This window comes from Delphinus delphis, chromosome 8 (genome assembly GCF_949987515.2).
Source record: "Delphinus delphis chromosome 8, mDelDel1.2, whole genome shotgun sequence".
Taxonomy (NCBI): Eukaryota; Metazoa; Chordata; class Mammalia; order Artiodactyla; family Delphinidae; genus Delphinus; species Delphinus delphis.
In genome coordinates, this window is record NC_082690.1 from 34162821 (window position 1) to 34190156 (window position 27336).

At 37.3% G+C, this 27336-nt stretch overlaps 1 protein-coding gene across 2 annotated transcripts in view; it reads right to left on the reverse strand.

Moving 5' to 3' along the window:
* Positions 1-27336, reverse strand: part of ARHGAP42 (Rho GTPase activating protein 42) — a 284843-nt gene that overhangs the window by 19302 nt on the left and 238205 nt on the right. For both annotated transcript variants that reach the window (XM_060018066.1, XM_060018067.1), the window contains 7 exons: positions 11862-11924; positions 10850-10924; positions 10128-10212; positions 9453-9511; positions 6852-6957; positions 2024-2183; positions 676-820 (listed from right to left, as the gene is read on the reverse strand). In XM_060018066.1, coding sequence (XP_059874049.1) covers positions 676-820; positions 2024-2183; positions 6852-6957; positions 9453-9511; positions 10128-10212; positions 10850-10924; positions 11862-11924 — 693 coding nt within the window. The remainder of the gene's footprint in view (positions 1-675; positions 821-2023; positions 2184-6851; positions 6958-9452; positions 9512-10127; positions 10213-10849; positions 10925-11861; positions 11925-27336) is intronic.

Genomic DNA, 27336 nt, shown 5'->3' on the forward strand with positions numbered 1-27336 from the left:
TAATGTTTCTACAAGTAAGGTATAAGAAAAAAATCAGAGAAGCTGTAATAAAGTATTCAAATAGTAGATCTAAATTAAAAATTTAACACTGATTGTGGGGAAAACTGGGAGTGTGGGGAGAGGGTTGGGAGTCGAAAATAAAATGAAAATGGCCACAGTTTAGCACATGCTTTGGGCTCAAGCTGCCACCCACCTTATGGTGGGGCTTGGCTCAGAATAGTAAGTTAGCAATAATGTGTGGTGTAGATTCTCTTTTTATTTCTTTTCTCTCTGTTTCAGACCCTTTGATACCCAAGAGATGATGCTTTAAGAACATAATGTGAAAGGAAGAAAGAAAATGACTGCCTCAGCCAGGCTTTCTCTTGCTTTCTTCTCTATGACTTTGACAACAGGACAAAACCTGCTACGAAGTAGCACCCGATGTACTTAATCACCGTTACAGAGAAAAAGGGCATTGCACAAATTATTTTTTCCCTTTGTATCAGGAATGAATTTGCTTGTCCAAGGTACCTTCCAACTATACTGACAGAGACTACGTAATGTGGTGGGTTGTGGGGGGCAGGTGTTAAGACGACAGCACCAGTAAGAATATCTTCTATTTCTACCTAAGTACTAATAAGGTGTGATAAAGCCGAATTAATGAAGAAGGCATCTCCTTGAGGCCAGTACACTTACTATCGGGTTCTGCCAAGCATGGGGTATACCTCCCTCTGGGCTTCCGGGAGCCTGTGGAGAGGCAAATTGCACGTGTCCTTCGGGATCCAGATCGAGACTGAGGCTGAGGAAGAGGGATGCTTGGGTCTGGGGCAGTATGAAAAATCTACGTAGAAGAAAAATGGACTGAGGTCAATAAAAAGGTGAAATTGACATTTTCGTCATAAAATTGGCTTTGAGAGCTATTAAATAATCTTAGAACTATACGTTAGTTCATCAATTGCATGGCAAGAGATGCTTGATACAAAAAATAAATATCCTAGAGCATTTATAACTTTTCCATTTACACTGAGTAATGCTTCCTCTGGGTTTTCTTTTTTATTCTTCCCCATTCCCCAATAGTGAAATTCAGATTTTCCAATAATTTTAAGAAATGTCTCAAATATTAACAAATGTCTATGTCAAGACACACTGATTCTTTTTACTATGATATTCTCTTTCACCTTCATGCTGAACATAACCTGAGGGGAAGAGGCTCGTTTTGTACCATTCCCCAGCTGAGCAGCCCCTTGCTTCTCAGGAGAAGGTGCTGACATGCTGTTGGCCCCGAACTGTCAAGACTATGACAAGCTGCAGGCAGAGGTCTGAGCACAGCTATAGGATGCAGCCGTGCACTCTTGGGTTTTAAGAGCGCTTACAGTCTTAGCTAGGTACCAAGGATATCCTTCTACAGGCACCAGAGAGGAACTGGGGAAGGAGAGAGGCACTGCCATCCTCTCACAAGGACTAGATCAGACATAAATGGATCACAATGTTTAGACCTTCAATGGCTGAGTTTGCTTAATAATCCAATCAACTTGGCTCTCCCAATTTCTCACTTTTATAGTTATTCTAAGATCTCACTCTTTTAGAGAAAGCCTCCTTAGGGATTGGATATAGAGAGGGTTTCAAGACTGTTCCCTGATTATTTTCTTTTGTTTTATCTAGAATATTAGCTCTGCTGTATAAGGAGAGTCTAATTCCAAAAAGCTGAAAAAAGTTAAAATAGACTTAACCGCAAAATGATTCTATTTTCTGAGTATGAGTAAAAAACTAATTATATAAATACTAAAGAAGAAAATCTTGACAAGTAAATAATGTCAAAAGAAAGGAAATCATTTACTTAGAGGATTTTGAGAAGCACTTAAAAACTGAACAAGAAAAAAGAAAATCAAAGTCCTCATGAAGAAGCAATTTACACAAAATTTACAAGACTGATACCAAATAGGGATCTTAGATCACAATGTGAGGATCATAGATGATACAAATGCAAGATTTCTTCTTAGAAGCCAGATAAAATTTTATATTTCTACATGAAAATTCAGTATACCTTTTCATAGTGCTCTATCAGAATTTCAACCACAATATTCTGAAATTTAATATTCATCATGGCAGCCACAGTTTCTTCCTGTGCTCTCATTAGAGTCGGACCAAATATGACACCAAGGTTTGAGACAGTCATGAGATTTTGCTGGCTATGTAGTGACACTCTGCAAATAAGAGGAACAAAATATTTTAAGTTATATGTTTAATAATTATTAAATGTTCTCATCCACTAAACTTATGGCATAAAATATAAACATGCCATTACAGGCTAACTTTCCCAAATAGTCAGGTTCAGCTACTCCCAACTGGCATTAGTGGGTATAGTCTAAAAAGATGTAAAAAGTTAACACTGGCCAAAGTAAAACATAATTACAAAGGTTAATCTATCGAAGGAAAAAACCTTGATTTCCTAAGTGGAGTTCAATCACCCTAGAGAGATTATCAGCTGTTTGGTATTTCCTACAGTACTATACTTCTTTTAGAACAGATGGTTAAGAGTAGACTGGTTGTCAGTCATAATGGCCATCATTAAAAAGCCTGCAGATAACAAATGCTGGAGAGGGTGTGGAGAAAAGGGAACCCTCCTACACTGTGGGTGGGAGTGTAAGTTGGTATAGCCACTGTGGAAAACAGTATGGAGGTTCCTCAGAAAACTACAAGTAGAATTACCATATGATCCAGCAATCCCATTCCTGGGCATGTAACCAGACAAAACTATAATTCAAAAAGATACATGCACCCCTATGTTCATAGCAGCATTATTCACAACAGCCAAGAAATGGAAACAACCTAAATGTCCACTGACGGATGAATGGATAAAGATGTGGTACATACATACAATGGAATACTACTCAGCCATAAAGAAGAATGAAACAATGCCATTTGAAGCAACATGGATGCAACTAGAAATTACAATACTAAGTGAAGCAAGTCAGAAAGAGAAAGAAAAATACCATATGATATCACTTATATGTGGAATCTAAAATATGACACAAATGAACCTATCTATGAAACAGAAACAGAATCATGGACATAGAGAACAGACTGGTGGTTGCCAAGGGGGAAGGGGTTGGGGGAGGGACACAGTGGGAGGTTGGGGTTAGCAGATGTAAGCTTTTATATAGAGAATGGATAAACAAAAAGGCCTTACTGTATAGCACAGAGAACTATAGTCAACATCCTGTGATAAACCATAATGGAAAAGAATATATATATAAAAAGAATGTGTGTGTGTGTGTGTGTGTGTGTGTGTGTATATATATATATATATATATATATATATATATATATATATAAAAAAACTGAATAACTGTGTTGTACAGCAGTAATTAACACAACATTGTAAATTAACTATACTACTTCAATAAAAAAATTTTTTTAAAAAGTAGAGAAAAGGAGTAGACTGGTTATAATTATATTCGGATTCACTAAACATATATTGAGAACCTACTGCCAGGCATTTTCATAGATAATATTGCACTTAATCCTCCCAGGAAGCCAGTTATTTTCTATTGTACAGATTTTTCAAAAAGAAGCTCCTCAAGTAAAAATGATGTACCTGAGGTCACAGCAAATTAGGAACAGAGATTTTGTTTCAAATTGGGTCTCCTGACTTCAAGTCAGGAGTACCCCTGAGCTCCCCACATAAGATGACTGGTTATGGCATGTTTCCATCCTACTTCCCTTCTATCCATCCACCATCCACCATCCATCCAAAACTTCCCTAAGTGCCTCCCTAGCGCTGAGCACTGGGCTAGGCAAACAGTAAGACAAGGAGATATGGTAGCATCAGTGCTGGCCTGAAAATGAAAATAAAATGAAAGGGCTCTGATACTACTGACCTTAGAAAAGTAATCCCAGTAAACTCTCAAAAATGACTTTGACTAGTTAACTGATTTAACTTGGAAATTGGATGCATTAATAGGAAATCTCATTTATTTAACCAGTCTCCTAGGTTAACCACTGCCTTTTCTATCTTACTCCCAGCCAGGTTGTTAGAATATAAAGTTCTAGGAAGGAACATAAGATAATGTTTATATCTGATTGAGTATGCACACTAACTTCATTCTAGAAACAAAAGTAAAATTTTATGAGGAATCTAGGATTCTGGATTATCCATGTGACTTTTGGCATAGGACAGGAAGAGCTGACTGTCCCACTGACTGAATTTTCCCCTTGTACCCAAGACAGCACTAGCTCAGAAGGTTCTTGGTTAGTATAAGAATTTCATTCCAAGTTTCCTTTTTATACAACCAAATATTATATTAATTGCTTAAAATGTATTAGAGAGTCTACTAAGTCATCTGTAAAGGCAGTGAGCCTGTCTGTATTTAAAGCTTGGGTCCTTCCAACTTGGAAGCTAGGTGCAATCAGTCCATTATTTAATACCTCTCTCTAGGCTTCAGTTCCCTCATCTACAAAGTATAAGAAGGACAATCCTTAGAGCAGTTTGGGAGAATTAAATAAAATGAGTTAAACTGAATAAAATATGGTCTTAAAATAATAGTCTTCCCTGTAATTAAACTGACTCTAGGTACCCTTGATATACTCTAAAATGTAAGAGTTCCTGGTAATATAAGTAACCTAGAATATGACTGAATTAAGCTCACTGGGAATAAATTTAGAAATCATAAAAAACTGGTCTGTTTTGAAAAGGAGAGTTAATGACTATGGTGTTCAGAAGATAAAATATTTTGATCACCTATTTTCTCTTCATTGAATTTCCCTTCTGCTGAGCTAGTCAGTCAGTACAGACCCTTATCATTCCACATTTCAGCCAGTTCTGGAACTCATTCCCTCAACTTGTGTACAAAGCAGATTCCACAGATGTCCTTGTTTTAAAGACAAAGTATTTTCAGAAGTACATCAATGATTTATACCATGTCTCAGAGCTAATTAATGGAGATTTGGAATCAGTCATTGGTTCTTTAGGCCAGTGACCAATCCAGGTCACTGATCTTAAATTCTCTTTTCTTAAGTCAATAAGGTGGCCAGGGACCAAGAGTGTTATTAGTTTACTTAAGTAAGTCATTGGTGATGTGGGCACACATTCTACTGCTGCTGCTCAAACAGTGGAGACTGACCTTTTACAGATTCAAGAAAGAGCCAGGAATGGTGGTGAAGGTTGGGCAGAAGAATTTTAAGTACTCTTCAATGGCTAGACACTCTCTCTCTGCTATTTCCTGTATCACATTCATAATTAAAGGTGAAACTTGTGTTCATCTAACATTCTGAATAATTAAGCAAAACCATTTTATGTGACACTCATGAAACTTTAAAGGTACATTTTAAAAGGCTTTGCTAAAAAATTAGCTTGAATACAGCAAGAGAATGCCCACTAAATACAGTATGGATAAGTTTCATGAAGAGGTCACAGAACTCAAAAAGCATAATTCAAGACTATGTAATTCTGACCAAGGATAGTGAGTCCCTATTCATTAGCTAAAAGAGGTGCTGATATGAGCAACAGTTAAAAATGAACTTGAAATGAAGTCATTCCTAGTGGATTTCCTTCTTATTTCAAGGAGGCTAAATTCATATTATCTCAAAGTCTGCAAGTTAAGATGAGGCTGATTAATGTACATCACTGTTTCAAATGTGCATGGCTCAAATTAGGGTACATTGGGTTACTACTTGTAGCAAACAAGGAAGGATTAATCATTTGATTATGAATCGTGGTACTCATTAAGACAAAAAATGTTCCTATTTGTAAATGGGGCTATAAGGGAATTTTTAAGTAAGTTTAAAACCTGAATTTGGACTTTTGTTTCCAGCAGCATGGCTAACAAACTTCTTGATTAAATGTATGTGTGTGTGTGTGTGTGTGTGTGTGTGTGTGTGTGTGAATCAAGATAGATCTGTGATGGCTAAAGTTACGTGTCAAATTTTCTAGGCTGCAGTACCCTGATATTTGGTGAAACATAATTCTAGATATTTCTGTGAAAGTACTTTTAGATGACATTAACCTTAAAATCAGTAGGCTCTGAGTAAAGTAGACAACTGTCCATAACATGGGTGGGCCTCATCCAACATCAGTTCAAGGTCTTAAGAGAAAAAGACTGAGGTCCCTGAGGAAGAAGGAATTGTGCCTCAGGCTGCCTTGGATTCAAGCTGCGACATCAACTCTTCTCTGGGTCTCCAGCCTGCCTTGAAATCAGTCTCTGCAATTGTTTAGCCAATTCCTTGCAATCAGTCAATCTCTCTCTTATACATATGTGTGTGTATGTATGTATATATATATATATATACATATATGCATATATGTGTGTATGTATATACATACACACACACAATATCCTATCGGTTCTGTTTCTCTGGAGAAACTTGACTAATACAATATCTATCTATCAAGATTTTTAAATACATAGATGAACTAACAGCGGAGTTAGAAAGATCTTCAGAGGCCAACAGATACTATGAATCTGGAGAAGGAAGCTAACATTCAAGTGGCAGTTTGACCTGGTACAACCTGGTGACCCTAGTAGAATAGAGAACTGGTCTTCAAACTTTGGGCTTACAATGTATCTAAAAGAACTGGGAAAGAGCTATATACCCCTTCATATATTTTTAAGTTGACATGAAAATTTTCCATCATTAGTATAACGGTTGCAAGGGTATAATTATTTGCATGTCGTAAACATACACAGGTACACACACACACGTATAGATGTATCTTAAAAACAAACTGCCACATCATTTTTTAAGCACATTCAATGGACTCTGATTATAATAGCAAGGTTATAGCTCCATCACACCCTTTAAAAAGACATGAACATGCTTAAGTTTAACAGCTGAACAAGTAATTAAGTGAACAACATAAGTCAGAGAATTACTTGACCAGGTGCTTTATTAAGATGTCCAGCATCTCTCTGTTTTTCTCTGGTAATTTGTGCACTAATGCATGTACAGCCTCCACCCGGTAGTTTTGGTCATCAGACTCTGTAACATAAAAAAGGTTGCAAAGGTTCAAATTTTAATTGTATTAAAATGCATATATAAACATTAGTAATTAAAGTATCATAACCACTTCCACCCATTGTGCCTTATAAGCACTGCTTCACATGGTAAGTATTATCACTATCATTTCCTAAGGCTTAGAGACGTTGAGTAATTTGTCCATGGTCTGCAATCAGTAAGTAGAGAAGTCAAACCCAGTTCTATCTAATCCAGACATGTGCTCTTAGCCCCTGAGCTGTATACTTCCATACAACCATAATTCATCTCCTCCTTGGGTTTTGCTACACAAGGATAGAATAAAACCTTTAGCAACGTGAGTGATCACAGCAGTTGTTGCAAGTGGCCTAATGTGCCAGGCACTACAATACACTCTAACGCATTGAAACCTCCAAGTGACTCCATCAAACCAGAGGAAGCAGGTATTCCTTTCCAAATTTTATAGATCCAAAGATGGCAGGGAGTTATTTTTGTGAGGTGTCAGGATTATTGCACAAACAAAGGCCTGGTAGATTTTTAAGCCCACGCTGACAATGGTAAATCTGAAAAGCAAAAAATCATCTAAAGCAAGTCTAGTCTACAAGGCAAGAGCCAAGATGTTGACAAGTCTTCTAGAGAAACTTCTAATGCTTCAGAACAAGGAATCTATTTAATAGTCTCTTACTACAATAAACAGATTCTGGGTTGACTGCTCACCCTGCCAAGCCCTTTCTTCAGAAAGTGCCCAACACATAGGGTTTACATTATGGGACCTTCATCTCTTCTGGGCACAGCTATTTGTTCATGAGGTAAGGAAAGAGCCTGGCTTTGGTTGGGCCAAACGTGAAGTTTCTCCCAGGCGTTGGAATGGAGACACAAAAACTGATCTGCCTGCTGGATACGTGAAAAGGCACATCATGTAAACCCAGGTAGAAAGCCAAGAAAAATCTGTCTGGAAGCGAAGATAAGAATAAGGCAGATATGCAGCAAAGAACAAAAATGAGAGACCCTCCAAAAAGAGTTGGGAGGATGGGCAGAGAAACATCTATTTCCTACTCTGAGGTTCCTGGTTGCAGGCCATGGAAGGCAGGACCCATTCTCTGCCAAGGAATTCTGAGGGACTCCCCTTAGTCTCTGAATAACTCCCCCTTTTTCCTGAGCTGGATTTCTCTTGCTTGAACCCAAATAATACCTAATTTTATGATCCTTGACCCAGACAAAAGATAAATTCTTATACATAAGACACATTTTAATTATCATGGTAGTGAATAATATGATCATTATTTGTCACAGAAGTGAAGAAAAAAAATCTTGTGACCAAATGTTTGTATCAGAACAACCAGCTCATTGAGCCATTCTAGCTAAGTGGATCAAACACCGTTTTCTATAAAACTAAATTTTTGTAAGAAAGTGTTCTAGGTTAAGGGTCAAAAAAGCTGGCTTGTAGTCCTGATATTGCTATGAATTTACCAGTGTCCTTGGACAAAGTCATCTGCCCCCTCTGGGTCCTGATTTCCTAGTTAATAAAATGAGGTTGGATTATATATTTTCTAAGGTCTTGTTCTTCTTACAAAGACAGGTTTCTACAAAGAGGATGTCAAGTGCAGAGCTTTCAGGAGAAAGCTAAGTAGTATAGATGTTTGTGAGATCATGTGGTCAGTCATGTACGCTGGACTGAAAACCAAGATCATTCAGCTTTACCTGACACTTTTGTCAGTAGACAATACTTCCTGTGACATTACAATGTGTGGTAAACTAATGCAGCTGATTTCTTTCTTAGACTGTGGAAAATACTCTTGTTACAGTCATACCTCATACATCCTAACAATGAAATGCCAACTCCTAAGTGTTACAACTTGTTGTGATGGGCTCAGATGGCGACCTGGCACTTTGAGCCCAACGTTTTTCAAGTACACACTTCTAACTTCTCAGGTTACAAGATTGTCACTGGCCCCTTCCCCTGCCCCCCCCCAATTTTGAATTAAGCCTATCTATTCATATCACATTATGGCAGTCACAGATCTAAAGAAACAACATAAATATCTGATCATCATCAAGAAATATAAAAAGAGAGAAAAGGTGCTTGCTGCCTGCCAAAAATATCTGACCCTTTCTCCAGATTTAGGAGCACAGCATGTGAGTATGTGTATAGTGAAAGCACTGGCATAACTGACTGTACAGATTTGTGGTCTTGTTTATTTAACCATGAAATTGCTCTTGTAAGAAACTGACATTCACCAATCAAGTAAAATGTAATTGGAATAATTCCTCACAGCTCTTTCTAATGACATCATACTCGCCACCCCAATAAGGTCTTATTAAGTAACAAAGTATTTTAGTTCACTGTGATTTCTTATAACCATATTGTAAACTATTAAATATGAGAATGACAGTTTCTTAAGCAATAGACAGGAAAATGTTAACTAGCAGGTTTAAACTTACACCTCTAATACAGCATAAAACCACATCATTTTTAATGCATCCAGTGGAAATGTACTTACTAACAGCAACAATAAAATCTTTGTGTAATTTGTAAGTCATCAGTGGTTCTGCCAGGCACCTACAATAGAGAATGAAGCAAATTTTAGAATGGCAGTATCTTGTGATTTCCCCTGACCTTTCAGTGCTTCTTTAAGAATTGGGTAATTAGGCGTTTGATAAAGTCCTAGCAGGGAGTCTACAGGTAGTTCTAAAATGCAGACCTCAAAGATACCAAGGCCCCTGAGCACTTCTTGCCACCACTGTATTAAAATGGGAGGCTGGGAGACAATTTTTTTTTTTTTTTTTTTTTAACTTTGTGAGAACTATTGGACCAGAGGAGCAAAAACCCTCTCAGATATGGGGGCAATAGTGAAATTTTTTTTTTTTTTTCAAATTCAACTTGCGGTGTCTTAAAAAAATACATGAAAACCCGAATTCAAATCTAACATGAAACAGAAATTATTATTTAGTATTCATAAATTATTGCAGCCTTTTAAGTGTATTGTTTGAACAAGCACATATAAGTTCCAGAACACTAAACGTAACCACTACCACCCTGTGCTATTCCACCTTAAGTGAAGGAACTGTGTTGAGGAGTGAAGCTAAGAAACAGGGGCTCCCTGGGATGCGTGGTGACTGCCCAAGAGGGTGACTGAGAAACCACAGCACGGTGGCAAGAGTTAAGCCCCCCTCACCTGAGGTAGTTTTTCAGCCCACTTGTTATTGTCTTATTATCCCACAGTTCAATATCAATGTCCATATCAGGAGGGGATTTGGGAGCTGAAAAGAATTAAAATAAGATGTTTAAACTGTGCAATTCAAAACATCACTCACACCATTAAGAAAATGGATACTAACATAAGTAGGTGACAGAGAGAGGCATGTATTTCTTAGAATGCCAATGGAGTTAACCTTAGGATTGTTGTTTGCATGAGTTGGTGCAAAGCTCACTCTGACACTGAACCTCAAAGATTTCTAATGGAATATAGTTTTTCAAATCAGATGTTTGCTAATTGCTAACATCACAGCACACTTACTATGTATTAGGCTTACAAATAAGGAGGTGAAGGCACAGAGAAGTTAAGCAAATTACCCAAGGTCACAAAGCTTTTAACTGGCCCAGTTAAGATTCCAAGTCAGGCAATCTGAATCCCAGCATCCATAAATCCTATTGTACCTCTAGCTAATCAAAGGATACTTGAGGAAAAGTCCAATATTATAAAAAGGGCCCCTTCTCAAATTCTGATTGTTCATCTATTACAATGGACTTTAAAAGCTGAATACAAATATTAATTTTAAATATGACTTGAAAATACTCAAAGATAAGCAATAATCTAGATCTCAAAGAAACCTATGGTTTGAATTTTCTTTAAGAATACAAAAATTAAGTAAGTAACTGGCTTCATCCAAAACTTACAAAATGTGGTATTCATGAGTTTCTGAACTTTGGAGTTCACTCCTCCTATTCGGTAAAGACCTAAAATTGTGATGCCTAATGAGAAGGAAAAATCACAAGAAAATGGCTTAAGACACAGCTTCTGAAGTACAAAATGTTAAAAACTCAGATATATGCCTACACAAAATCTGAAAGCTATGTATCCAATTTTACAGTCTAACTTTAGCAAACCTACCCTAGAAACATCCATCAGACATATATTTCTCAGAGCAGACATTGAACAGTGATTTGAAAGTCTAAAGAGCTTCAAAATAGCGAAGTACACCTGCTTATTCACCACTACTTGAATATAAAAAAGCATCCAAGATGGAAAGGGATGATCAGTATTTCTCATACTCTGTTTCCTCAGTCACAGAGTCCTGCATGTTGAACAGTTTGATGGAATTGATAGCTTCCCTTTAAAGGTGAGGAAACAGATTCAGAGATTTTAGGGAACCTACTTAACTTCGCAAAACTTCTAAGTGGCAGCACCAAAATTTGAATCTAAGTTTAAAGAACTCCAAAGCCCAATAGGAGGTTTTGCTTTAGACAAGTTTTCCAGGAAGTAAAAGGCAACTGGAGAGGACTTCAGGACCGAGGTCATAACTAGAATGAGGAAAGGTGCTGAAATTGTGACAATGACTAAAATCACTCTGAGATATAATGTAGGGAAAGAGGAGAGCTGAATTCAAGCTCCTTAGGAATCTTACCTTCCTAAAGCTTGAAAAAAAAAAAAACAAAAAACAGAGTCCATCAATAAGAAGTAAAATGAGGCTATATTATGAAAATTCATTAAAAATCAAGTACGTCTGTAGTATGATTTTGGTAAACTGAAGTTCAAAGTATAGTTACTTATGTGTTTGTATAACTTATAATTCATATATTACTTAAAATAAATCTCCTGTTAATAACTAAGTATATCCCCATTCTGTGCAGTTTCTATGTAAGAAGGGACCACACAACAGTAACAGTGTACCCATCAGGCAACACCGACCTCTCGTTTCCACAGCTTGAATGCATTTTCTCACAAAGTTGAACCCTGCTTCATTTAAGTACACTGAAAGTAAAAGAAAATCATATTAAGTATTTATGTTGAACTTGCATTCCTGCTTCAGTTGGCTCTGTAGTTTCATGGCTTGATGGCACAGGGGTTGTTACTGAATTTGTCAAATATTTTGGTTAGCATATTAATTTTTATTTGGGGGTAGAACTGAAGGAGGGAGGTTCACATTCACCAACGTTTTTATATCAACTTGCTTCATTAGAAACATAGATCTAATAATAATTATATTATTAGATATAATTAATAATTATATTACATAGCTATTCACATATTTTTTTCCCATGAGATTCTCAAAACAACATTATGAGGTAGAGAGAAAGCTTTGCAATCTTAAGATGGTTCACCAAGTTGCTGAAAACTTCTTTTCTTTGTTCTAAGATCTAGAGCCACATTTTAACTCAGGTCTCCTGAATTCAAGCTCAATGTTCTATTCTATTGCATTTTGAATCATGTTCAAAATATGCTTAGTGAGTCCGCTAAAAATCCCCCAAAGATCCTCTATTATGAAACAGCAATTTATTTTCATTGCTTTTTGACAGATTTTCTTTAGATTTTTCAAATTTTCTTAAGGTTTGGGGGCCAGATCAAGTTAGGTTACTTGTTTAAACAGAATGGATTTAAAAATACCAAATAACACTCAGAGGAAAAATTTAAAAATTTTTTGATACTATAATAAAATTTTTCATCAGATGTGGTGTACATATTGTATTTCTTAATATTCCCAAATCATAATATATGAAGACAATTCAAACCAATAAAAAATTAAAACTGGTTTCCATTTAAAGATGGTGGATTAAATACATCCATGTAACTACACAGATTCACAGACAGAAAAATATATATCAAAAAATTATGCTAAAAAAAATAGGTGCCAGGAAAGACAAAAAACTTTGAAGAAATCCTAGACCACGAAAATCACTGAAACTGAATTGACTGAAAAGTTTGAGAAATCTGAGATTAGAAATGAGAAATCAAAAAACTAGAAGTACTACAATGTGATATCATCCCATACCTGTCAGAATGGCCATCATCAAAAAAACAAAAGAACAAAAACACAAGTAACAACTGTTGCCAAGGATGTAAAGAAAACAGAATCCTTGTATACTGTTGGTAGGAATGTAAACTAGTGCAGCCACTGTGGAGAACAGTATGGAGGTTTCTCAAAAAACTAAAAATAGAACTAGCATATGACTCAGCAATTCCACTCCTGGGTATATATCCAAAAAAACCCAAAATATTAATTCAAAAAGATACATGTACCCCAATGTTCACTGCAGCATTATTTACAATTGCCAAGATATGGAAACAACCTAAGTGTCCATCAGCAGATGAATGGATAAAGAAGATGTGGTATATATACACACAATGGAATACTACTCAGACATAAAAAAGAATAGCAGCAATTGGGTATTATGCTAAATGAAACAAGTAAGACAGAGAAAGACAAATACTGTATGATATCACTTATATGTGGAATCTAAAACATACAACAAACTAGTGAATATAACAAAAAAGAAGCAGACTCACAGATATAGAGAACAAACTAGTGGTTACCAGTGGTTATCTGTGGAATCTAAAAAATACAACAAACTAATAAATATAACAAAAACAGCAGATACAGATATAGAGAACAAACTAGTTGCTACTAGTGGGGGAGGAGCGGGAGGTACAAACTATTGGATGTAAGATAGGCTCAAGGGTGTATTGTACAAAATGGGGAATATAGCCAACATTTTGTAATAATTTTGTAAATGGAAAGTAACCTTTAAAAATTGTATAAAATTTTTTTTAAAATTAAAAAAATCTAGAGATACTGACTTGGTAGAATATTTATTATACGTTGTTAGGCGAAAAAAAAAAGTAATCTATAGGACAATACAACCCAATTTTTTAAAACATAAAATTTGAGGGTATGAATGTTTCTATTTTCCTAGGAAAAAGCTCTAGAAAGATCATGCAAATTGCAAGTAAGAAAGAAAAGGACAGAAGGTAGAAATTGTCATTTTTATTCATTGGATTTTGTAACTATTTTATATATCTTTTAAATTAGTTTTTAAAAATAAAAAATAGATTTAAACATGTAAAAATGCCAAAACTAAAATATATATTGCTACCAATACAAACTGGCTTATTTATTTGTGTGTCCCCAGTGCCCTAGATGTCAAGGGAACAGAACTCAGTGAATGCTTTGGGTGAACTCAACATACAAGAATGAATGGCCATTAATCAAGCATCTTTCTAGAGCTGACTACCTACATGAGAGGGAAGCTTCTTTGGGCACCAAGAAGGGATTGCTTACTTCCAATAACCCAAAATGCCAAGCACAGCATTATAGTATGAATATATTCAGATAATTTAAAATATTTATTGAACATAGGAAAAAGGTAGAATGGAGAAGGAATCAATTATTAATTTTCATTTTTAATAACAGAAACTGAGCCAAAAAATGTAACCCTGGTAAAAATGATACACTAGCATTTTGTATCAATTAAAACTGCAAGTTCCTGACATTTATAACATTTGGTTCTTGAGGTCACATTTTTGAACTTTTCAATAAAAAGTATTAAAAGAAAGAGAAATCCATTTTTTAAAAATTTCAGTAAAACCTGCCCTTGGCTAAATGAACGAAAATAATTGTGATATATAAAAACAGATTTTCTTTAAATATCCATTTTGAGAAAAATAAGTAATAACCAGGCTATATCTTGAAGGTATACTGGGATATTTGGTGGCAATACACCATTCTATCTTAGTAAACCAGTATCACAGGCTAATTATGAAGAAGAAAATTTTACAAACATTCAGTCTGACTGCCAGGTCATTCCATGGGTGCCACTGTCCTGATGTGTCCCATGGACCTTGTGTTTTAGCTCTCTTCACGTGAGTAAATAAAACATTATCGATAAATTCAGGAATGTGAAAAAATACACTGTGTTGGCAAAAATAACCATGCATTTTTGTTTTGTTTCCTTTGAACATCCTTTTCTATTGCCTGAAAGAGTATAGAGAGGTTCCATGGTGCAGAGGTAGCACCCAGCTTTGCTTAGAGCCAGGCAAACCTGGGATGGATCTCAGCTCTACTATTTACTGCTGTGTGGATGGAAGTGTGCCTATTAACTTTTATGAACTCTAGTTCTTTCATGTATAAAATGAGGGAAATAACAATACCTATGTTAAAGGGTTGTAGTAAGATGAAGACAAAATCCACATGAAGCACTGAAGAGTGGAAAACAATGGAACAAACCTAATCAGATGCTAGTTTCCTTCCCCATGTGCTCCTATCCACACATCACTGAGAAAAAGAAGAAACGGTAAAAAAAAAAAAAGGGTCAGCCACTAGTACTAACCAGATGAAAGAGACAGTAGTTACTCTCCCATTTAGCAGCTGTATTACTGGACACAGTTTTAATCTCTCTCATCCTCAGATTCCTCTTCTATACAGTAAGGATAATAGTAGTATTGTCTTCACAGGGCTATTCACAGATGAAATATGTTAACATTTGCAAAGCTCCTAGAACAGTACTTGGAATATAGTAAGTGCTGCAGAAGTGTTGGCTGTTATCATCATCATCATTATTGGCTAGAGGAGAATATAAAATCTACATATGTCAATCACATGTATTCTTGGGGCCTGGCTGAAGTCACGGGGCTTGAGGTACTATCTGCCAGAAGTGTTATTTTTCAGAGGCATACTATATTACTTATTTTAAAAATATTTAGGGCCAGGGCAATGATCTATTTTTTTAATATAAATTTATTTATTTATTTATTTATTTTTGGCTGTATTGGGTCTTCGTTGCTGCGCGTGGGCTTTCTCTAGTTGGGGTGAGCAGGGTGTACTCTTCGTTGTGGTGTGCGGACTTCTCATTGTGGTGTCTTCTCTTGTTGCGGAGCACAGGCTCTAGGCACGCAGGCTTCAGTTGTTGTGGCATGCGGGCCTCAGCAGTTGTGGCTTGTGGGCTCCAGAGTGCAGGCTCAGTAGTTGTGGCACACGGGCTTAGTTGCTCCGTGGCATGTGGGATCTTCCCAGACCAGGGATCGAACCCGTGTCCCCTGCATTGGCAGGGGGATTCTTAAACCCTGCACCACCAGGGAAGCCCACAGTGATCTATTTCTTTAAAAAAATGGAGATCAGGCATAAACCACTCAGGCCCTGTGAATCTAGCTGACCACTGAAGAGACAACAAGTTGGATATTCACATATATGTCCCTATGCTCTCATTAAACTTCAATAATCACAATGAACAAACACATCCTCTCATTGGAACGGAACTGTAGTAGCCTGGGATTACTGTTCACTCATATTTGCTGCTCCTTCCTGCAGGAAGATTATGTTTCTCAGCTCCCTCTAAGACAGACTTGGTCATATGATATGCACTAGCCAACGAAATATGAATGGAAGTCACAAATGTCATTATCCATCAGCTAGGAAGAGCTGGTATGTATTGTGGAAGCCTGCCATTTTTTCCCCCCTCTGGTACAAGATCATCAATGTTACAGAGAGAAGGTATTACATGAGCTTGGGTTTTAGAGTAAAAATTATGTATAAGAGAATCACAGCTGACCTGAATGGACATATCGCATATTCAAGAGATGAACCTTTATTGTGGTTAAGTCTCTGAGACCACAGCATAACCTGGCCAGTTCTGATTTAATCATGTACAACTTAAACAGATTGTTATGGCAAAAAGGACTAAATGGAATAAAGCCAATCCTACACACTTCGCTTTTCCTCGCTTAACTGGTATTCATCCGAGTTTCTGGCTGCTGATTTGTCCATTCATATAAAAAGGCAGCACCCCTTCATGGCTACCTAACAAACTACTGATCAACAGTGCCTTCATCCAAGCACTCAGCAGTTTCTGCTGAGGTCTGAGGAGAAGGCGGCGATATAGCTTAAACAGGCTTTAGCACCCTCTGTCTCCCAGTGAGTGATGGAGGAGGAAGTCATAAGGAGGGGTGCTTCTGAGGGAAGTCAGAGACAAACACATTCGGTAAAGGAAACCTTTCCACCTTCCAAAGCCATGAAGGGGTTACTACTACACTTAGTATGCTAGTGCTAATGAGAATTCAGCAAAAATAGGTCTCTATGGCTTAAAAAAGAAAACCTGGGAACTCCTTAATGTTCAAATGAGAAGTCAGTGGAAGAGGTTCTTACTAAATAAAATCACACCATTAAAAGCTGATAATTTATCCTGATTCTTTCTTTAGTGGAGGGCAAGTACTCCTGCTGCAGCGGTAGAGAGGGGAGCATATGCATCTGTCTGAAGTACGAACTACTGAATCAGGGCTCAGTGCCTGGCCCAGAGCAGGCAGACAACACGTGCTTACTGATCCATAGCTGGCTAGTTATTGGTTTGTAGCTGGCTTGCTCAAGTACCCTCTCTGGCTTCTACAAGGGATAGAGCTTATCAGCTAACAGGAGTTGCTTTTGTCAACTCCTCTCCAGGGCTCTTGCCTCAGCCCAGTTTCTCTCTGTAGAGAGGACCGGAGGGGTATGCAAAATACAACTACCACAAATTCCCAGGAATTGACATCTTACAATATTAATGATACCTGGCCTTTGGGGGTGAAGAAGAAGATTGGCTAACTAAAGAACTTAATTTATTCAATCAAAAGTTAAATAGAAACATTCCTATTTCCCTCCAGCAACTATTCAGGGCTGAAGTTTTTATTGAAACTCAAGTAAAGTTTCCATAAGGCAGTTTAGCAGCACAAAAGCTATTAATCTCAACAGAATTCAAAAAGCCATGAGGAGGAAAGAAAAGAAAGAATTGTTTTCCATGCAGCTAACAAAGCAAAAGTCCTTGTACCTTCAATTTCCTAGTAATTAAAAACCCAGCATGTCCTTACAGATGTAATCTACTTGGCCTTACAATACATTCTCAGGGTTGACAAAACAAAGTAGCACTTGTCTTTAATTTCCAATTCACATTTCTAGTCTGCCATTTCAGATTAAAAGGCCCCTATCACAGACAACTAATATCATACTATATGTGGCTTGAAAGAAACAGGAAAAGAAGATGAGTGCATTTAATGGCGTTTGTGGTTCCCACAGGACATTTTCTCTTTTCCCTAAAGGTAGTAGTTAACTCTCCACAGCCCCGGCCCAAACTATTTTCTCTTTCTGCTCTGCCCATGAAGAAGACTTGAGCTCTGACCCTCTTCCTGGGTCTCAGCGATGGAAACAGAACTGTATTTGCTCAGTGGCCTTGGGGAGAAGAGCTGAGCTATCTAAATAGCAGTAGGAAGTGCCAAAACATTTGTGACAGATGGCGCTTCCCAAGGATAAGATTGAGTTCACTTTTTCTGTTTGTTGCTGGGGAGAATACATTCCCTGGGTACACATGGGAAAAGCCACTGAAACACAGAGTGGTAGAAATTTGGAGTTGTTGGGAAATTATAAAATTATCTTCTAGTCCAATCCCTTTGATTTTGTACATGAGAACTGAATGTTAGGAGACTTTACCACTACACAGATGAGTAGTGACTTTTAATAGCAGAAACATCATTTGAAAGAACTTCCTTTTTCTTATTCACAATGATTGGAATAAAGTAGTTCCAAAATGGAGTATCGTTGAACAGAATTGCATGAGAGAATGAGAACTAGAAACCTTTCCTTTCGCAATTCCCAATTTCTCCAAGACATAGGGTAGAGGGACCAGCTGAAAAGCCACCAAATCAAATGTATGTATGAGTGGGGACAAGGCTCAGGGCACCAAGAGACAATGCCAGAGAAAGCAAGCCTAGGAAAAAAAGGCAACTGCCTCTGTCCCTGTTAACAACTAGTCCCATGATGAAAGTCTCACGACAGAAAAGGTGTCTCAAGACAGATAATTTGCTTCTTTGAAAAATGAGCTCAAATGGCGGAATTATATTTTCAATGGCACGGCTTGAGGAACAGTTTAGTTCTAATCTTTTTTTTTTTTTTTTTTAGTTCTAATCTTAATTGAGGGATAATCTGCGTAGTAAGTACTCTCAAAATAAATCCATTCCCAAAGTCTTATAATTTCAAGAAAAGGATACTGTGGTATATTTTACAACCAGAAAAGTATCTGTGGATTTAATATCCTGTAACTGACCAACGCTCTAGCTTTTTAACTTGATGCTTTTTTCATAAAGACGAGTCAAATCTTCCTTCACTACTAAATTATGCTAGTCTCATTTACAGCATCTAGATTCTGAAAATGGTAAATTAAGAGTAACCACAAAGTAGGGAGACTTTTTCAGGTTAGGCTTGTAAAGAGTCCCATTACAGTCACAGCATAGTTTCACTCTCCATTGAACAGCATATGTCCTCTGTATATTCACAATATGGCCCTATTTTAGGACACTAGATAGTTCTTCATCTGTCTGTTGCTTTTAGGGTTTTCAGTGAAAGCACAGACTACTCCCAATTGCTGACATTCAAAACAGTTTTTTTTTTAATCTGAGTTTTAGATTTTACCATCCTAAGCTTGACTGTTATCTTCCACAGTTCAAAAACACACATGCCCAGCAAAACTGAGTTTCCAAAGGATAACAGGAATAATTTAAGATAAGTGGAATCCATCTGAATTACCAAGGCTATAAAGAAGCACTTCTCAAGATGGCAAATGGATCAAGGCTGGTACTGGTTTCAAATACCAACTGTGAGAGAAGTTACAGACTAAAATTGACATAACGCCACCTTGGGGGAGAGTCAAGTGTCAAAAAGGGACATAGATCTCAGAAAACAAAATGGTGTGTAGAAAAATGATGGAAGGGGCAAACATAAAGAAGACACAAGATGCTGAACTCATAACATGATGAACTCGCATGATTTATTCAAGATCAGAGAAAGAGGTTTGAGAACTTCACAATCACTGGCATATAACTTTGAACTGAAACAAATAAAATTCTGGACCTATTACTAGGAAGAAAACATGATGTTACTCTTAATAGGATCAAGTGCTTGAATCTGGAATACTGTTTAGCATAAAGATATGTCCTAGGAGTCATTAAATCACTGGAAAAATAGTGGCTGATAAGACATGATAGAAGAGAAAGGGGTAAAATTACAGCCTGAGGAAGAGATTCAAAAGTCCATTAATAAATTTTAGGCCTTGATATAGTAGATTGTTCAAAATTATATGCAAAAAGATTAAATTCTGGGCTCCCCTGGTGGCGCAGTGGTTGAGAGTCCGTCTGCCGATGCAGGGCACGCAGGTTCGTGCCCCGGTCCGGGAAGATCCCACATGCCGCAGAGCGGCTAGGCCCATGAGCCATGGCCACTGAGTCTGCGCGTCCGGAGCCTGTGCTCCACAACGGGAGAGGCCACAACAGTGAGAGGCCCGCATACCGCAAAAAAAAAAAAAAAAAAGATTAAATTCTGAGGACTTGGAAAGGCACTTCATTGCATGTTGGATTGAAAATGTTTAGAAAGCCTCCCTCACGCAAATTGGCAATACCAAAAAGTCCACCCCACAGCAAGGGGGAGCTTATTTGTAGAAGGTGCAATCAATCCTGTGCCTCTACTACTCAGAGTTTCTTTTATTGGCGGCATATGCCATAGTCTTGACTTTTAAAACAGAGTACTGATTCTGTTCAGGTAAGCAAATATGAATCTCCAAGAATGTTTAAAAACAACTCAAAACAAGTGTAATTTTGGATAACTTGGCTTTATACCAATGTAGCAAGACCTTCTGAAATGACTACACAATTTCACATGTGACTTTTTAGAACGTTTAGAATACTTAAAAAGGTATTATTTTCTGCATTTATAAGCAAATTTACTAGACTACAAAAGATGCCTCGTGTTTAGGAAGATTATATTCTGCCAGAATCACAAATTTGTCTCATTAGGGTGTTGAGTTTGAGAGAATGAAATTTACTAGTTTTGTATTTATAATTTGACATGTCTATAGAGGCTTGATTGATTAAATGTATAAGTGGGAGAATTTTATCAAATTTGTGGAAAAATAAAGAAGTGAAAATGACTTACTTTTAAAATTAGTACATTTATAAATAAGAGCTGTATGTTGATTAAAAATAGGATTAAAGAAAAATTATGGCTTAAGACAAAATAATAAAAATAAAACTCAAAAATAGGTTTAAGATTTATAACTTCAAGTACTACCTATTAATAGAGCAAAGGTAATTTAAAGATTTTTTTCATGATCAAAATCTCCCCCTGGGCAATAAAAGCCTAGTGGCACTGAATAAGAATAAGAGCAAATATGTGCTGAGCACACATCTCAGGAAAGGCCTGCATGGAGAACTATGGAGAAGAGATGGAATCTGTCACCTCCTGTTCAGGGAACTGGGTGGAAAACTGATACCTCATATCAAGAGCCAGAATGTGATAAATCATACAAACACATGGACTCTCAGACACCTATTTCTCTGAAAAACGTATCAATTTATAATTACACATGGTGGCATAGTGATGTTTCAGGTGCCTAAGACTACAGGAAAGCTGATTTCCAGAAGAGTGAGTTTTTACTACAAGAAGCCCAAACTCCCTCCATCACAGCATAAGTACATTTGATAACTTTCTCACTCAAATTACCTAGTTATGATAAAAACTAGTTCCAAGGTGCATTAAGTATCAAATATATTCTGAATGACTTGACCACGTCCCCATTCAAAAGCTCTATTCAATATCTTATATATATATTCATTTGTTTTTCAGGAAGGATTTGTCTTTGAGTAGGTTCATTTGAATTTGAAAGGACTATCTTTATACTGGATATGAACAATGAAACCAATGTTAGAAAACACATTTCAAACTCTACTCAAATGCAAATTACACAACAGATTACTTTTTAGGTAATTGTTTAGAATGAACATTCAGTACTTACAAACCTCTTGTCGGTTGGTTAATGTTTCCCTGATTAGATAAAAGTGGGCAATGAAAGATTTTATACTAATCACTCTGACTGGCAAAAAAGAAATGAACACAAGAATAAAAACTGGAAATATTATTTTAACTCTTTAACATTAAAGGTATTTTAAATTATGCATTTTCTCTTGATAATTTCTGAAATTAATCACTAGGAAGCATTTCATCCAGATAAAATGATAGGCTTTTGAATACACTCAATATTTATTACTTTCAAATGAGTGCTTTCCCAGTTTTTATTGTTACTCCATTCTAACTTGTATTTTAATAACAATCCAAAAGTCAGGCTTATTAAGGCTGTTTTAAAAATAAATTTAGACATCATGAAAGTCAATTGAGTTAAATAAAATTTGAAAGTGCTTTAAAGGATATACACATAACCTTAGAAACATATAAAATTTGATTTTAAATGTCAAATAATTTGTATATGTAAATTACATATGAAGATACCCTAAACTAACCAACGATTAAAGGTGGCAGATGACTAAAAAGGATTCAGAATATGATGGAAAATACATAAAATGTGTTCATTCAGAATGGTTTGACACAAATTCAGTAATAATACAGCCACAACATGTTTTCCTACATATCCCATGTGTTATGACAATGTCCTTACACTTCACAATCTTGGGCACAATCCCCTAAAATTAGCAGTGTTCATATCTTCAGTTTTGTAAATTGGAGCAGAGAAAATAAGATAAAGAAACCCTCTATTGCCATTAAAAAGAAAATCAAACAAAATATCAATTGCCTCAAATCTCTTTCTGGGATAAAGCAGGGTACATACTTATAAGTAATAAATGCCAAATAAATAAAATAATTTTGGTTACTATAAAGCCCAGTAGTTAGTGGTTTTAACATGAGAAACTCTGAATGAAAATTTCAAATTTGCTGAGTACCATCAGAACAAAGGTGCACTACTATGATTTTTCCAGAGTTAACTTTTAATATCACATAATACCTCTGTGATAAAAATAACTACATGATGGGGGTTGGTTTAAGATGCCAGCATAGGAAGATCCTGGATTCACCTCCTCCCATGGACACACCAAATCTACAACTACATATGGATCTGACAAAGACCTGAAAACTAGCTAAACAGCACCTCCACAACAAAGGATAAAAGGACCACATCAAGATGGCTAGGAGAGTCAGAAGTGCAGTCTCACCAAAAACCTCACCTCTGGCACAGCAACCCACAAGCACAAGGGATCTCACAAATATGGAACTTCTCCCTGAGGAGCTAGGGGTTTGTGCCCCACATCAGGTACCCCAACACTTACAACATGCACTGGAGAGATGAGTGCCCAAAACTTTTGGCTTTGAAAACCAACAAAAGGATGTGGGGACAGAAAAGTTTGCTCTTAAAGAGCTCACGTGCAGACTCATTCACCTCAGGACCCAGTGCAAAACCAAGTTTGAAAAGCTCCTAGACCATACATGAAGGAGATTCATTAGCTAAGATTAAAGGGTCTACAGAGGTCTTTGGGACTTTCTCCTGGGACAGAGGTGCTGGTGAGCACCATTTTTGTGCTCTCACTCCACAATGCTAGAGTTAAAGGACTTGACTTGCCTCCACACTCTCCTCTGGTCCCCCTGAAGCCAGGGGGTCTTACCCCACCCTCACGTATCCCTGTAGTTCTGCTGCAGCCCGTTATCTCACACTACCCCCATGTGTTCCTGTGGCCTTGAGGGAGGAGATAGATGGGCCCCAGGCTGAGCAGCTGGAGTTTGTCCTCTATGGACAGATACTCCAAGATGAAGACAATAACAGGAGGGAGGAGAAGCTGAGCCCTGCCCCAATAAGAAATAAAGAGGGCTTCCCTGGTGGCACAGTGGTTGAGAGTCCGCCTGCTGATGCAGGTGACATGGGTTCGTGCCCCGGTCCGGGAAGATCCCACATGCCGCAGAGCGGCTGGGCCCGTGAGCCATGGCCGCTGAGCCTGCGTGTCCGGAGCCTGTGCTCCGCAATGGGAGAGGCCACAACAGTGAGAGGCCCGCGTACTGCAAAAAAAAAAAAAAAAAAAAAAAAAGAAAGAAATAAAGAGACCACATATTCTTCATTCTTGAAGTCAAGGAGACCTTCCTGACTATACACGCACAGAAAGGCTCCCTGGAGTTCAAAAGGGAGGGGGTGTCACTCCATAGTAAGTGATGTCAACCTACCCATAGGCCTCTTTGCTAGAATCCATCTTGGCTAAGAGATGTGTGCGCACACATGGGAGGACCTTGAGATAAACCAAATACAGATTCAGAGCCAGGCAAAACAAGATGATTGGCCAGAAGAAATGCCCCATATAAGTGATTCAAACTACCAAGAGGGTGCGACTCTCTCTGAGTCTGCCTGAGTCTATTCACATGTACCTTTCTGCCTCCTAATAAACACTTTACTTGTTTCACTACTTTCTGTTTCTTTGTGGGAATTCAAGGCCAGGAGCTTTGTCACTGGCCACTGTCCCTCATGGTCTAGTGGCTAGGATGCAGCACTCTCACTGCCATGGCCTGACTTCAATCTCTGGTTGGGCAACCGAAATTCTGCTTCAAGCCGCTGCAGGCTGAGGCCACCCAAGATCAGCCTCACTGTGACCATCATGTGCTTCTGCAGCACCAATGCAGCCAGCAGTCCCACCCCAGGCTCTCCCGTGGCCCACTGAAGCCAGAAGGCACATGCATTCCACGTACGAGACAGCCCTTGAGCACCTGGCTATGGTGTCCAGGGAGGCTTGCATTTCTGGGCCTTATGGCTCTGAAATAATTGAGACAGTTCATGGTATGGAACCACCCCTAAGACACTGACAGCATACTGAAACACACCCCCAGACTTCCTGTGAAAAAGCCCTATTTACTCGTCCCAGAGCTTAAGCCTGAGGGGAAGGCTTCAAGTTTACCACACATCTAGAAGCTATGGAGGAGCTCTGGGGGAATATAGACTGGGGGATGCCACCTTTGCACTATCCCTTGGCCTCATGACAGATCACCTGCACCTCCCAGAGAGAAGCCCTGTCTTTTGCAACAGTCACCAAGGGGACACCTCCAAATCACCTGGTCTTGAGGTCAGTAGGGAGTTACAACCATGGTCACACAATACTATATATATGTGTGTTCTTTAAAAGCTTCTACCTGAGGGTCTTCATTCCAAATAGCCTGAAACTAGGGGTGGAATTAGATCCCTCCCTTTGGAGCACTGATAGGTCTTGGCACAACCTCTGGGACTTATCAAGAAAAAAATTAAACTGCTTAGATAATTACAAATGTTTCAGAGACAACAAACAGGGCAGGGTTGAAAAATCAGGTTCATCTACACAGGGTCACTCCTACAAGACTGGGAGAGGTAACTGTATTGCCTAATATGTAGAAACAAACACAGAGAGATAAGCAAAATGAGAAAACAGAGGAATATGTCCCAAACAAAAGAAAAGATAAAAATCCAGGAAAAAAAACCTTGCTGAAATGGAGGTAATTTACCTGCTAAAGAGTTTAAAGTAATGGACATAGAGATGCTCACTGACCTCTTGGAAGAAAAGATGAACACAATGAGAACTTCCACAAAGATGAACACAATGAGAACTTCCATAAGGAAACACTGGCCTTAAACAGCATATTAGACCAGATATACTTAATAGACACATATAGAACATACCATCCAAAAGCTGCAGAATACACATTCTTCTCAAGTGCACATGAAACATTCTCCAGGATAGATTACATTTTATGCCACAAAACAAATCTCAATAAATTTAAGAAGACTGAAATCATATAAAACATCTTTTACAACCACAATGGTACGAAACTAGACCTACAAGAATAAAACTGGAAAAATCACAAATACGTGGAGATTAAATAACATGCTACTGAACAACCAATGGGTCAATGAAGAAATCCGAGGGGAAATCAATAAATAATATGAACAACGAAAATGGAAATACAACATTCCAATATCTATGGGACAAAGCAAAAGCCGTTGTAAGAGGGAAGTTTATAGCAATACAGGCCTACCTAAAGATAAAAGACAAATCTCAAACAATCTAACTTTAAACCTAAAGTAAGTAGAAAAAGACGAATGAAGTCCAAAGGTAGTAGAAGGAAGGAAATAATAAAGATCAGTGTGAAAATAAATAAAACAGAGACTAAAAAAATATTTTTTAAAAAATCAATGAAACCAAGAGCTAGTTCTTTGAAAAGATAAACAAAATGGACAAATCTTTAGCTAGACTAACCAAGAATAAAAGAGAGAGGGCTCAAATAAGTAAAGTCGAAAATGAAAGAGGAGAAATTACAACCGATACCAGAGAAATACAAAGGATCATGAAAGACTACTAAGAACAATTATATGCCAACAAATTGGATAACCTAGAATATAGAAACATGTCATCTTCTAAGACTTAATTATAAAGAAATAAAATATCTGAATAGACTGATTATTAGTAAAGAGATTGCAAAAAATCTCAACAAACAAAAGTACAGGATCAGAGAGTGTCACCCATGGAGTCTATCAAACATCCAAAGATTAAATACCTATCCTTCTCAAACTCATCCAAAAATTGAAGAAGAGGGAACATTTCCAAACTCATTTTATGTGGCCATCATTATCCTGATACCAAAATCAGACAAGGGCACCACAAAAAGGAAAACCAATACCCCTCATGAAAATAGATGTAAAAATCTTCAACAAAATATCAGCAAACTGAATTCAACAATATATAAAAAGAATCATACAACATGATCAAGTGAGACTTATTCCAAGGATGCAAGGCTAGTTCAACATCCACAAATCAATAAACATGACACACACATTTACAAAATGAAGAATAAAACTCATATGATCATTTCCATAGATGCAGAGAAAGCATTTGACAAAATTCAACTTCCAATTACGATGAAACCTCTCAACACAGTGGGTATAGAGGGAACATACATTGACATAATAAAGGCCATATATGACAAGTCCACAGGCAATATCATATTCAATAGTGAAAAGATGAAAGCTTTTCCTTTAAGATTAGGAACTATAGAAGAATGTCAACTCTCACTACTTTTATTCAACATAATATTGGAAGTCCTAGACACAGAAATTAGGCTAAAAATAAATAAATAAAAGGAATCCCAATTGGAAAGGAAGAAGAAAAAATGTCACTATTTGCAGATGGCATGATACTGTATAGAGAAAACAAACTATAGACTCCACCAAAAAAAACTCTTAGAACTAATAAATGAATTCAGTAAAGTTGCAGGATACAAAATCAATATACAGAAATCTGTTGCATTTTTATACACTAATTACAAAATATCAGAAAAGGTAACTAGGAAAACAATCCCATTTACAACTGCATCAAAAAGAGTAAAATATCCAGTAATAAATTTAACCAAGGAGGTGAAAGATGTACATTGAAAACTCTAAGACACTGATGAAAGAAATTTAAGATGACACAAACAAATGGAAAGGTATACCATGCTTATGAATTGGAAAAATGAGTATCATTAAAATGCCCGTACTACCCAAGGCATTCTGCGGATTCAATGCAATCCCTATCATTTATCACAGAA